This window comes from Choloepus didactylus, chromosome 1 (assembly GCF_015220235.1).
Source record: "Choloepus didactylus isolate mChoDid1 chromosome 1, mChoDid1.pri, whole genome shotgun sequence".
Classification (NCBI taxonomy): Eukaryota; Metazoa; Chordata; class Mammalia; order Pilosa; family Megalonychidae; genus Choloepus; species Choloepus didactylus.
This window is the reverse complement of record NC_051307.1, coordinates 216338267-216351707: the sequence shown is the minus strand read 5'-3', so window position 1 is coordinate 216351707 and position 13441 is coordinate 216338267. Positions and strand designations below refer to the sequence as shown.

The following is a 13441-nucleotide window of genomic DNA, read 5'->3' as shown; positions in this document are numbered from 1 at the left end:
GCCTGAGCAACTGGAAGGGTGAACTTGCCATTTGCCAACCTGGGGAAGACTTGGGAGGATCCAGTTTGAGCTTGGAGTGGAGAAGATGGAAGTTAAGTTTTGAGCATGTTAAGTAGGAATTGCCTAGTAGACATCATTAGGGTGCTCATTGTAGATCAGAGTTTCTCAGCCTCATCACTGTTAATATTTTGGGCTGGTTAATTATTTGTTGTCGGGATGGGGGGTTTGCTGGTGTGTTTGTTGAAGGATGTTGATCAGCATCTCATGCCCCTTCCCATTAGATGCCAGTAGCACCCCCCACCCCAAGTTGTAACAAAACACAAAATGTCTCCAGATGTTGCCAGATGTCACCTGAGTGGGGGGACAAAATCACCCCCCCCCCCCATTGAGAGCCACTGATATATACAGAGCAAAGAAGAGGTCTGATGACTTGGGCCTGGCTGTGCTAAGTTTAGAGAGGAGACAAGGAGGAGCTGCAAAGGGGACTCAGAGGGGGCGTGGCCAGGGAGATAAGATGAGAAGCAGGGAGGGTACTCGTGCTTCACTTGCTATTTGAATGCTTTTAAACAGTAACCTTGATAAAGACGCCTGCAAACAAGTCCATCAAAGTGCATAGAATTCAATGGTAAGTAAATGATGGGTGGCCCTAAACAATCCAGCTATAACAAAGGAAGGTCTTCGTGAGTTTAGTTATGGTATTCTCGAAGAAAGTTCATGTAATTCAGCCACTTGGAATTCTAAAGGGCATTTCAAATTCCCTCAACATCTAGTCCATGTTAATAACAGTAGCTAGTGTTTATTCAATCAAGCCGTATCATGTGTTCACTGGGCTATGTGCCTTCATGAATTATCGTATTCAATGTTTACTGCAACCCCATGAGGCAGGTGTTTTGCTTCTTCCCAGACTGCAGATGAGGGAACTGAGGCTCAGAGGCATGTTTCTTGACCATGGTCACACAGCTCTTGAGACTCAGAGCCAGGATTCAAACCAGGCAGCTCACTACAGAGCCCACATTTCCAGCCATAACATCTTTATACTTTCCTTCAGGCTGCACCTGGCTTCTCTTTCTGCCACTTTGTTTTCCATGGCGTTAAGCCTCAGTGTAGTGAAAACCTTAAAAATCAAAACTGAGCACCTGACAAGTAGGAGTGGTGGGAATGAATGAGATACCCAGAAGCTGGCATGCTAGAAATGGATTTAATTGCATATTCCTTACACCTCTCTCAAAATGAGAAAAGGAGGATGAAGGAAGGAAGAAAGCAATCAGGTTGGATGTGTCAAAACAGGCTCCACTGTAAAAATAAAGAAAAACTAACATGTGTAAAAGCCCTGGAAGCACCAGAAGGTTTTTACAACTACCATCTACCTTGGGGACTAAAGAAGGAGTTATTGTCACCTCCATTGAGGAGGTGAGAAAGCTGAGTCCAGAAGTGAGGGATTGGCCCTTGCCTTGGGCCCGGGTGTTTCAGGCTTGCTTGGTTGCGTCTACCCTCCCTTAAGCCACTCCCCCTGCTGCTGAGACAACAGAGGGCACACGTGCCCTTCAGGAGGAAGGGCCTGGCAGAACTATCAGAGCCCACCTATGTTACCCAGGCAAAGGGCATGAAGCCGATTCTTGATGGGAGGAGGTGTGCCTGTTCGAATCAAAGGAAATTAACATTGATCCTGGTTCTTATTAGTTGATGAGTCTTCAAATTGATTATTTGAAAGTGAAAACCGAGCACCAGTCACAAAGTTTTCGTTACATGTGGGCTTAAGACAGTCTGGTCATTAGAGTTATCTTATCCACCGGATTCTAATAGGTACAGGACCTGGGACCCATGTGCTTTTCAAGAGCCCAGGAAACTATTTAAACCTTAAAAGGAAATGTTTTACCCCTAAAATATTTAAAGATAACTGCAAAATCAAAATAACATTTAATTTAAATGTCTTTTCAATTTTAACCTTAAGTCATCTAGTCAATGGCAACTCAATTCAGCGTTCATGCGGTTTTTTAATACATTTTTAGAAACGTGGCCTGGGGTACCATTTAGTATGTTTAATATTACGTGGGTGAGGGTTCTAAAGTAAGAGTAGCTAGGTCCAGTAGAGGACTTAAAATGACCGTGGTGGTCAGTGCAAGGAAAGCCAGATCTGACTGGGAACATAGGCATTATTTTCACTCCACTGAATAGGTATTAGTGTTCCAAGGTCTGATTGAACGGTGGTGAAATGACTCCACAACTGACTTCATTGCTTTTCAAGGACATTTCTCTGGCTCCAAATTGGGCCTATGCCATGCACTTGGCCTCTAGAACAATCTCCACAATGCTTTAGGACCACGCCTTAGTCCTTACTGAAGGGAGCTGGGTCAGCTAACCGCACTCAACTTCTCCCTTTGAGACTCCTGGCATTCATGACAATGCCCACTGGTTTCTCATAAGTGTTGAATAGAGTGAAGAAAGCACAAACCCACAAGCCAGTCCCTGGGGGGAAGAGACAAGCAAGGCTCACAGCAGAGTGCTGAGAAATCCCTCTCTGCAGGATGATGGGAACCCAGCCCATGGAAGCAGTCAGCCCCCTCCCTAATGCAAACCAACAACAGCTCTCATAATCCCCTCTGTCAGAGGCAGCTGGGAAGTCTCTCACAGGATGGGGCTGGCTACTTGGAGGGTAGCCAAAGCCCTGAAGGGCCATCCCTCGGCCCCCAGGGCTGTCCCTGCTTGCCTACCTCAGCTTGAGTGCCCACTCTGACACAGGCACAGATGTTGGAGGCAGTCAAGTGCTGCTGAGGTTGGCTTTGCTGTCATGGCATTCCAGGTGGGAGGCTTGCTGCAGAGCTCCTTTGATGTGGGTCAGGGCTTTCCCTGGGAGTGCCCAACCACTGGTGGCTTAAGACACATTGGCTGCCTGCCTTAGCACTGGGAGGTTGACACTCTTGCTCATTATAGAAACTGGATGATGCCTATGGCAGCTGTAACCAGGCCTCAGTCTAGTCTCACACTCTGGGTTGGCTCTGCCTCGCTCAACACTGGTAAACAGGGAGATTGTTCTCTGAGTAGACATGTGCTGTGAACTATTTTTCCAAGTCAGCAAGGTCATTTGGCAGGAGCTTACCGAGTGACTTTATGTAGCATAAAAGGACTATAAGATTTCCCTGGGCTCTCCCAAATGTGTTATTCTAACTAAGGACTCCAGACGAATCTCAAGACACAGAGTGGAAAAAAGATGATGTGAATAACTACCAGATAAAGGGGTTGTATTAGTTAGCTATTGCTATGTAACAAACTACCCCAAAACTCAGTGACTTATAACAATAGTCATTTCTTCTAATTCACTGACCTGCAAATTAGTTGGGCGTTGGCTGATCCACACCCTGCTCATCTGGATGGCTTTGCTGGCCTTGACTCCTCACTGTGGCTGAACTCAGCTCTGCTCCTCTTAGTTCATTCTGGGATCCAGGCTGATGGGGCAACAGCCACCTGGAGGAAGTTTGCACATGGCGATGACAGAGGCATAGAGGAGCAAGCCCAACCACTCAAGCAGATTTCAAGCCTCTGCGTGCATCATATCTGCTAACAACCAGTAAGGTGAAGTAAGTCACATGGATAATCTCAAAATCGAGAAGCAGGGATGGATCCTCTGCCCAGAAGGAGGCAGAAACAAGTAGTTATGTGGACAAACCCAACATCAGTGGGTCAGGAAGGAAAATCCTGTCTTGGAGAAGACAGAAGAGAGTAAATACCATTGAACAATAATCTGATCTACCCCCAGGGCCAAGAGAAAGCCAGGGAAGGAAGATAGCTGCATGGACAAGAGGGATGAGGTTGAGAAGTGTTCCAGGCACTCAGAGAAGGAAGTCAGAGAAAATGAGAACAAGTGCTTAGCACTTGCATTTTTGCTATAACTGCCAAAATACTGAACCCAAATTCAAGTCCCAATTTTATTTTTCCCAGACTGAGAAAACAAAAAATTCATTGCTTACATGATTTTGAAAACATTTGTAACATCAACTCAGATTTTGATTTTTTTATTCCAGTCCTGGAATTTGGACTAAGTTGCTGTGCAATTTTGAGATGTTACTGAATAATTATCACAGTCTTTATAGATAACATTTATGGAGGGCTTATTGTGAGTCAGGCTGGGAAACATTTTCTCATCTAATGCTAACCAGAGAATGCTAAGAGGAAAGCATGATTAAGTCCCCATTTTACAGGCAGAAAAATAGAGGCTGCTCAAGGTAACTCAGCTGGGTATGGAATCCAGGCTGTCAGACTCCAGAGCCTGTGCCCTTAACCCTTTGCTCCCAAGATACACTAACTTCCCTTTGTTAAGAACCTACATTTTCGTAAGTCCTTTTCTCTTTTAATTTCAGGGCAGGCAGATAGAAACCCCTATTTAAAAAACCTCACCTTCCTGGCATTCCCAACTTCCTTTTCTGGCTTTTATTTTCCTCCATAGCAATTATCAGGTTCATGATATATGTGGAAGGTGTGAAAGATGTGGTGAAGAAGTGGATGTAGGGTAAAGAGGAGAAAGCAAGGATGATATCCAGGTGGCTGGCGGTATGTTTGACTAAGATGGGGAAGCCTTACAGGAACAAATTTCTGAGGTTTGGACTCATTAGATTTTAGATTCCAGGAGAGGAGATATTCCAGTGGATATGTCAAGTGGGTGAACCAAAGCCTTCATCTCTCTGCCTCCCAGACAACCCAGTTTTTACAAAGCAAATGCCTCATTTATGAAGATAAGAGGTAGCTTAGCTTTTCTAGTACATTGGAGGCCCCAAATTACATCCTGTCAATTAGTTTGCATGAGACATACTGCAATGGTACAATTGGTTTGATTGGAGAAGAATATCATGCAGTCTGCCTGAAAGGCAGGTCAAAAGATTTTAATGCAGTTGTCTCTAGGCAATTATTAACTTTCCTTCTTAGCAACGGAATCACAGCACTTTCATTCCCTGACCTGACACTTCTCCCTTGTTAAAGCCCATAGTTGATTTTATGAACTGCACCAATTTAACACCCAGCTTACATGAACCATATACCTTGAATAAATGCAAATCCTGTCTCCATGGCATGAATTATGGCTTTATGCTGAGCATCACCATGGCAACCAATGACATCATTGCCCAGCACCATCCTGCACAAAATCCAATTCTCTGAGGGTTCTTGTTTGCCTAAAGTGGATGTGTTCTTGGCTTACTCACATGCGCATTCATAAATATCACTCTGTTGTCAAAGGTTTGTGGTGGATGTTTGCTATCATTTTGGGAGGTATATTCCCTTTGTGGCAAATGTTGTTTTTTGTTCATGGGGGGAAAAATTCTAATGAAAATTACTCTGTATTTGATTAGCAACATTTGTTGATAACATATGGTCTGAGGAGGCTTCTGCAAATAAAAGGCTTTAAATAGTAAACAGAGATGTGACTGCAATGAAGCAGCTGCTCTCCACACACACAGTGCAAGGTTGGTTTGCCCCTAAGCCCCCCTTCCCCCAAGCCTATTCCTCTCCATCATTTTCTCCCCCAGATCAAAGTGTTCACTTTCAAAGCAGTGGCAGAGAGAAATCGGTTAGGAGAAAAACTGTGCTATGTCTTTAAAAGTCACCCCCTCCCAAATATGGATTATCTGCTACTCATGTTTATTATTTGATATTTGTAATGATGTAGTGTGACTAAATGAGTCAGCCAGCTTAAGTGGATCTGGAAGCAGCATTTGGGCACCACATGTGTGAAATGCTATGATGCACGGTCCTGAAACTTCCAATATGCCAGAAGCTCTGGAAAGAGGTCCATGAAGAGTTGAGTGCAGCAAATTGGATCCCTATTGGGGGAGCTGTCCTTGTAAGTGCATGTTGCACCTTAATCTTGGTGGATGTGCTCCCTGAACACACTTCTAATTGGCTAATGAAAATAAAGTTATTCACGTTAGGCTAAGCTGGCAATTGAACTTTTTATAAAGGAGGTCTGCAAACTTTCTCTGTCAAGGACCAGATAGTAAATATTTTAGTCTTGAAATGTCAATATCAAGGGGATATAAGAGGTATGGGATTTTTTTCTTCTCAAGAAATGATAATACTCTCATATCTACTATAGTGGCAAATGCACAACTATGTGATTATACCACGAGCCATTGATCGTACACTTAGGATGGATTATGTAGTATATGAATAAAACTGTTAAAAAATTAAGAAAAGAAAAAAGATTTTAGACTTGGCACTCATCTCAGCCATTGTACCAAGAAAGCAGTCACAGACAATAAACAAACAAATGAGTGTAGCTGCATTCCAGTAAAACTTTATGGACACTGAAATTTGGAATTCATATAGTGTTCATGTGTCCTAAAATCTTCTTCTTTTGATTATTTTCAATCATTTAAAAAGGTAAGAGGCGTTCTTAGTTTGTTAGCCAGATTTGGCTGGTGGGCCATAGTTTGCCAGCCCATGGTTTTCTATGTAGCAGGTATTGCATTAAACACTGTATATGCAATAGGTTATCTCTTACTCAATCCTTTCGTTGATGCTCTGGGGTTTGTACTCATATCCCCAATTTACAGATGTGGAAGCTGAGGCTCACTGTCACACTTGGTAAGAAGTGTTATTTCTGTACATGGCCTCTCCCCAAGTAGAATGTGATATCCATAAGGGAAGAGCTTATATCTCACTCACCTTTGGATCCACAGCAGCACCTAACACAGTGATTATATGTGGTAGACATTCAGAAAGTATTTCCTAAATGAAGGGAGAAATAAAGGGCTAATTAAAGGTAGGATTCCTCAGCAATGGAACTCAGCTTCACGAAGTCTTCATAATGCTTGTAGGTTAGTCAACTTGATCATTCATCTGTTTCGTCCCCCTGTCTTCTAAAAAAAGGATTTGCTTTGGAATGGACACACATGTCTAATACATTCCTTCCCATTTAGAGACACTACCATGGTTGACAGCATTTCTATAGCCTGTGATTATCACTTGAAGTTGTGAAAAGATCAAAAGTAATAATAGCTTGTAACTAGGTGGCACTTTCCAGCATTCAGCCCATTGGCATCCATGTTGCTTCTGGCCCTTGGCCTCTGCCTTGAGTCTCAGAGTGCGGTCATGGCAGCTGTGTGTGCTGTGCTTCCTCCACATGCTACCAGCCACTCAGAGAGTTGGCATGCTCCTAAGAATCCATTTTATCCTCAAGGAAATTAAGCCCCGGTTTGTCTACAGTGAGGCAGTCATGGTCTTGATGATCTCATATCTCATCTCTCCACAATTCCCCAAATTTGGTGACATGGTTATTCTCAATTTGACATGTCTTACCAGTCATTAAGCAAACCCTTATTGTGTGTCAACAGCTGTGCAAGGTGCAGGAAATGCAAAAAGACATGGTCCCTGCCTTCAAGGTGTTCACCGTCTAGAGAGGGAGACAGATATACACACAGATCATTGTCAAATGCCACTTTGATACTGAGTTATGAATTATTGAGAGGCAATAAAGCCCTGCAGTTTAATACATGGGCTTTGGGGTCAGAAATTCTGGGCTGGAAGTCCAACTCTGTAATAGTCTGAGACACTGGACTGGCTACTGTCTCTCCTACAACCCTAGTTTCCTCATTTATAAAATGGGGATGATAACAGAATATACCACCCCTGGAGCCGACAGAAGAGTTAAAATGAGATAATCCGTGAAAGTCCCTCAGCCCTGGGGCTGGCAAACCATAAGCACTCAATAATAGGTGACTGTTTTTAGCATTTAGTAAGTCAGCCGTTCAGTGTAAGTGCAAGGGTAAGTAAAATGGGATCACAGGGGAGGGAATCCTAGCCCATTTTCTTTATCCATATGTGTTCAGAAAGAAGTTAGTTAACCTTCCCAGCCTCTGCTTGCAATAAATGTTAACAGTCTCTGATCTTTTCAAATCAAAGTTCAATTTCATTTCAGTCTGGGAAACTTAAGAGGTATTCATCAGTCAATTTTACAGCAAGGAAATAAGTAATGGGCAGAGAAAAATGCAGCACTGAGAAATAGATTCATTTATTAATGTGCGGTCCTACCAAAAAGCCGACTTTTCAGTGCCTCCTCCAATGGCTAATTTGTCTGTGTGGAATGAAGCATTCTGTGAAGTATATTGACCATGTTAAATAAATCTAAACTTAGAAGTCAGAGTTTCCCAAAGCCCAGGATTCTTGAAACACAGCTCTCTTTGAGATTCAAAAGTAACTGATGTTAACTGGATCAAAACACAGAGGAAGAGGAGTGAGTTGGTAGAATGTATGAGGGAGGCAATATGGCAGCAAGGTTAAGAGTGAGTTTGATTTGTGGAGTCCAGCTGTCATTTACTCCTTGTGTGACCCTGGACACGTTACCTAACCTCTCTGAGCCTCAGTTTCCTCATCTGTAGTTATAGGGTGATAATTGTAGGCATTTGTCAGGGTGACCAAGAGGGTTTTAAAAAGATAAAATGTGTATATGACTATATAATATTTTTAAGGTGGGAAGTTGCACCTGGCACATGGTACTCTCTAAATAAATGTTAGCTGTTTTTATTACAGCAAAGTCTCTCCATGACTGGAAAAAGAAAAAAACAAAGAGTGGATGTTTTCATGTCTTTTTTTCCGAAGGGGAGAGATAAAGGGAAAGATCTAATAGTTAAACTTCCTTATTGCTCATAGGAATGAGAAGCACTGACAAAAAGAAGGTGGTTGTTTTCACACAGTAGGACTACTGTAGATAGGTGCAAAGGTTTCACGTCAATAGCCAGGAGCAGCCCAAACCCACTGTAGTTCAAACTACCAATTCCGAGGTGGCATTAGTCTCAGCTGGCCTCCTGAGCATGTGACTCTGGGCAACTATACGGGTTCCCATGCTCAGAGGGATGCCACATTTTGTATACTGCTCTGCTGTTGCTGTCTTGAAATTCTTAAACTTTTATCTTTGAACTTGTGTTTTATAAGCGAAGCTCAATGGAACAATGAAACGTTCCATTTCAGATGCTCAGAAAAAAAGGAAAGCATGTTCTGTTGTCTTACCTTTAACAGCACCTTTTCCTGCTTTTTGAACGAGGAGCCCCATATTTTCATTTTGCCCTAGCCCTGAAAATCATATAGCCAGCCCTGATTAATTTGGAGACTTTCTTTTTTTGCCTGCTGCATTGGGCCAGGTGATTATTCTGAAATCTGACATATAAATTGGGATTCAGTAGAGACCTAACAACTCAAGGTGAGCCTGGAGTTGTAGTTGGAAGCCAAAAGCACAGCTGCAGGCCTAGTGGAAAGGAAAAGCAACTCAGTGTCCAAATGGATGGGGGTCCTCAGGGCAGCCTCCAGTGGCTTGAGGTCCATCCAGCTGATTTGGCCAGTGTGTCAGTTTGGATGTATTATGTCCCCCAAAATGCCATGTTCTTTAATGCAATCTTGTGGAGACAGATGTATTAGTGTTGATCAAGTTGGGATCCTTTGATTGAGTGTTTCCATGGAGATGTGACCCACCTAACGGTGGGTAACGTTTGATTACATTATTTACATGGAGATATGGCCCCACCCATTCAGCATGGGTCTTGAATTAATCACTGGAGTCCTATCAAAACTCAGAAACAGAAGGATCTCAGAGCAGCTGCAGCTGAAACAGACATTTTGGAGACAGCCGTTGAAAGTAGACTTTTGCTAGTCCAGAGTTTGCCTGGGAGAAACTAAGAGAATACCCCGAAACGCCAAGAGAGAAACATCCTGGGAGAACACCATTTTGAAATGCAACCTGGGAACAAGCAGACATCAGCTACGTGCCTTCCCAGCTAACAGAGGTTTTCCGGACGCCAATGGCCTTTCTCCATGAAAGTATACTAATGTTTATGCCTTGGTTTGGACACTTTTCTGGTTGTACAACTGTAAATTTGTAACGAAATAAACCCCCTTTATAAAAATCAATCCATTTCTGGTGTTTTGCAAAATGGCAGCATTAGCAAACCGGAACTGCTGGCTTCCTCCCCCCTCCTGCATTGCTCCACAGCTTGAGCTGTGTTAAATGCTTTATGAGCTCACCGTCCTTGGGTAGCAGCAGGAGTTCAGGCCAGACTGGATTAGTTCTCACTGAGCAGGCCAGGAAATCCCTGAGAGCTATCCCCAAGGACAAGGTTTCATGGGGATACCGTGCGGGCTACCCCCAGATCACTGGGCTCGACGCCTCTGCTCTGTGGCTTAGCAATAAGGCTTCTCATTCCAGCACTCTTTTGGTTTCCAGCAGGAATCTTCCCCATCCCCATTGCCAAGCATGATAAATGCCCAAAGGGATTAATAGCATAATTAATCATAAATAATGAATTAATAACCATGGGTCTAATTGGCAGTGTTGCTAATCGCTAATACGGCGTATTACTGATAGCCATGACAATACTGGCAGCAAGACCTGTAAACTGGGAATTAAGAGATTTGAATTCTAGTCCCAACTCTGGAACTGGATTCACTGGAATAAAATGGGCAAGATCCTGAGTTTCTTCTCATTTTCCCCTCCTGTGAAATGAGGAAAATAATAGCTGTTTTACTGCTTACCTTGTATAGTAGAAAGGGGGATGTCCATCTCACTTGCTCTTGTATCCCCATTGCCTAGCTCAGAGCTGGACACTTAGCAGGTGCTTAATAAACATGCTCTGAATGAGTGACACAAAATCAAAGTGATTATCACTATTACAAGAATAACTTTTTATTTTGGAAAGTGAAGATAGCTAAAATTCGTTGTGTTCCCATCCGGTTCCAAGCCTGCAAGTATTTTCTCCATAACTGCTCTGTGAAACGAGTTTATTTTATACCTGAGGAAACTGAGGCACAGGGATGTTCATTAACTTGCCCCAGGTCTCACTCACAGTTGGTAAGTGACTAGCCGGGATATGAACTAAGGGTGAATGGTTCAAAACCCTATGCTTTGTCATGTCGCCTTTGCTAGCACAGAGATTTCCCCATCTTAAGGTCTTGATGCAGTTGCTAACAACCATAGTTAGGGATATCTATCTGCACATCTAACTTTTTGCTGTTGTTCTTGCAACTTGTGTTTTCTTGCTCTGTCTCCCTTTCCTCCTGCAGTCCCTCTCCCTTACTCCTTCCTGACTGTTAGGCTTCCTCCATGATTTTCCGGCACTTAGATCCCCATGGATCTGGATTCCGCCCCATCTCCATTATTATCACCATTGTCCTGGTACTCTCTGGTCAGCTCTCTCTAGATGTCCTATGTTTTTGTGTTTAATGTGGCTTGTTTAATTGAATTCAAAAATGAGACTAAAAGAGATTAGGTTTCCAGTCTCTTCAAAAAAAGAAGAAATGGGGAATGAATGTTTAATAGGTACAAAGTCTCTGTTTGGGTAAGAAGTTTTGGTAATGGATGATAGTGATGGTAGCACAACACTGTGAATATAATACCACTAATTATGATGTATATAGGCTACTACAATAAAAAAAAATTTAATGGGAAAAAAAAAAGAAATACAAACAGCCAACAGACACAGGGTAAAATGCTTAAGCTCATTAGTGGTAAAAGTAATGCCCTTGAAAACAGTAAGAAAACGGACCAAATAAAACAGTGAATACTAACACTCAAAGCAGGTCAGGAACCCCTGGGATTTGTACTCTCATTCCCTGGTGGTGGGAAGACAATTGCTACCTTTCTGGAAAGCATTTTGGGGCTAGGTATCCCAAGCCTTTAAAATGTTCATCAATGAGCACATTTCCTACAGCTATGTAAAAGCTCCATAATGTTTGTTGATAAATTAATGAGGAAACGATCTCCCTTTCCTAGGTCTCTATCCCAAAGAAAACAATCAGAGAGGAAATAGAAATTAATGTCTAACCCAATTTTAGCAGAACAGTGGTTAAATAAATTTTGATGCATTCGTCAGTCGTAATGTTATAGACATTAAAATCATGTTTTAATGAATATTTTACAATAAGGCTAGTGGCGTTATATAAGTCTAAATGAAAAAAAAATCTATATACAAAATTGTATCTATGTATTTCCTAATTTTGTAAAAGAACTTATATTGGGATCATTTGTTTATTCAACAAATCTTTATAAAGTGTCTTCTGTGTGCCAAACACTGGGGATACAACATAAACGAAATATTTGTAGTGCTTGCAGAATTTTATGGGATTTGGCTATTATTAAACAATCACACAAATAAATCAATATGTTAAATCAGAATGTTAAAGAGAGTTTAACACTGGAACCTAATTTAGATTGACAGACCGTGGGGTGTCTTCTCTAGGAAAGTGGAATCTAAGTTGGGATCTGAGGAGGCAGCCAGGTGAAGGGTGGCATAGGGAGAAGTGGCAAAATCAGGAGGAGGCCCAAGAGACTGGAGCAGCGGAGTGGGAGACAGTACCTAGGTCCAGATTGCATCCTGAGTGCAATCGGACAGATGCCGTGGGTGGGTTTTATGGAGGGGCTCAGTGCAATCCAAGTTACACTTCCAGAAGCTCACTCTGGTTGCAGGTACCCATAGATGGAGATGCTCCATAAGAATAATGATGAGTGAATAAGAAGAGGCCACATCTGAGAGGCCCATTGAGGGCTTGTGTCAGCCAAGCCCAGAAACTCTGCCCAAATGCTGGTTAGACCTAAGACTCAGATACCCACAGACCAGTGAATTGGGAACAGCATTTCTCATACCCTCATCTTTCCACTTCCCAAGCCCTCTTTGGCAGAGCTGAGCTCCACTCGGGCTGCATTCATTCCTTTATTCAGCTGGTCTTTGAATGCCTGCAGAAACAGGGCCCTCACCTCTCTCCACTACTGCTGAGTTCTCATTCTCTAGGCAGGTGTTAGCTACAACCAAATGAAGTCCACTTTAATATCTGGAACTGCATTTCTCAAGAAGTATGGATTCAAAGGGTACAATGAAAAATTAGTGGTTGCACTGGAATAGTTTTTAAGTATAGCAAATATGTGGGGGAAAATTCTCACCAACTTGACTGCATGCTAATTCCGAGTGATTCCTTATAGTGCTCTGTGAAGACCCGTGGCAAATTTCTGAGCATCTGTCTTGCATTTGCCTAACACCTTAACACTTTTTGTCACTCTGGCAGCTTTGCAGGGGCGGGGAGGGGAATGTGCCAGCCAACAGTGCCTCTCGGGTTAACCCTGCAATCACCCGACCCATGGAAGTTGGCAGCTGAGTTTAGCATTATCAGGGCGGAGTTCCCCACACTGACCTGTCTGATTTTGTCTGCAGCTGGGGCACCCAGGGAGACTTCTCGACAACCCACGCGCTGCCTGCCGTGAAGGTGAAGCTGTTCACGGAGAGCACAGGTGTCCTGGCCTTGGAGGACAAGGAGCTCGGACGGGTAAGCACTCCCCATCTCAAGAGGTATCCACTGGAGTTCCAAGGAGTAGGTGACCCTGGCTGGGTCCCAGATGCATGAGTCACTAAGTGCTGAAAAGCTTAAATCCCAGGTCCTCTTCCTGTTAGCTGTGTGACTTTGGGCAAGACCCTCA

General features: G+C 43.1%; 1 protein-coding gene across 14 annotated transcripts in view; it reads left to right on the top strand.

Annotated features, from left to right (window-relative positions):
* CADPS (calcium dependent secretion activator) overlaps nt 1–13441 on the top strand; it is a 495698-nt gene that overhangs the window by 294352 nt on the left and 187905 nt on the right. For all 14 annotated transcript variants that reach the window (XM_037799564.1, XM_037799562.1, XM_037799591.1 and 11 more), the window contains exon 7: nt 13179–13290. In XM_037799564.1, the coding sequence (XP_037655492.1) occupies nt 13179–13290 (112 nt within the window). The remainder of the gene's footprint in view (nt 1–13178; nt 13291–13441) is intronic.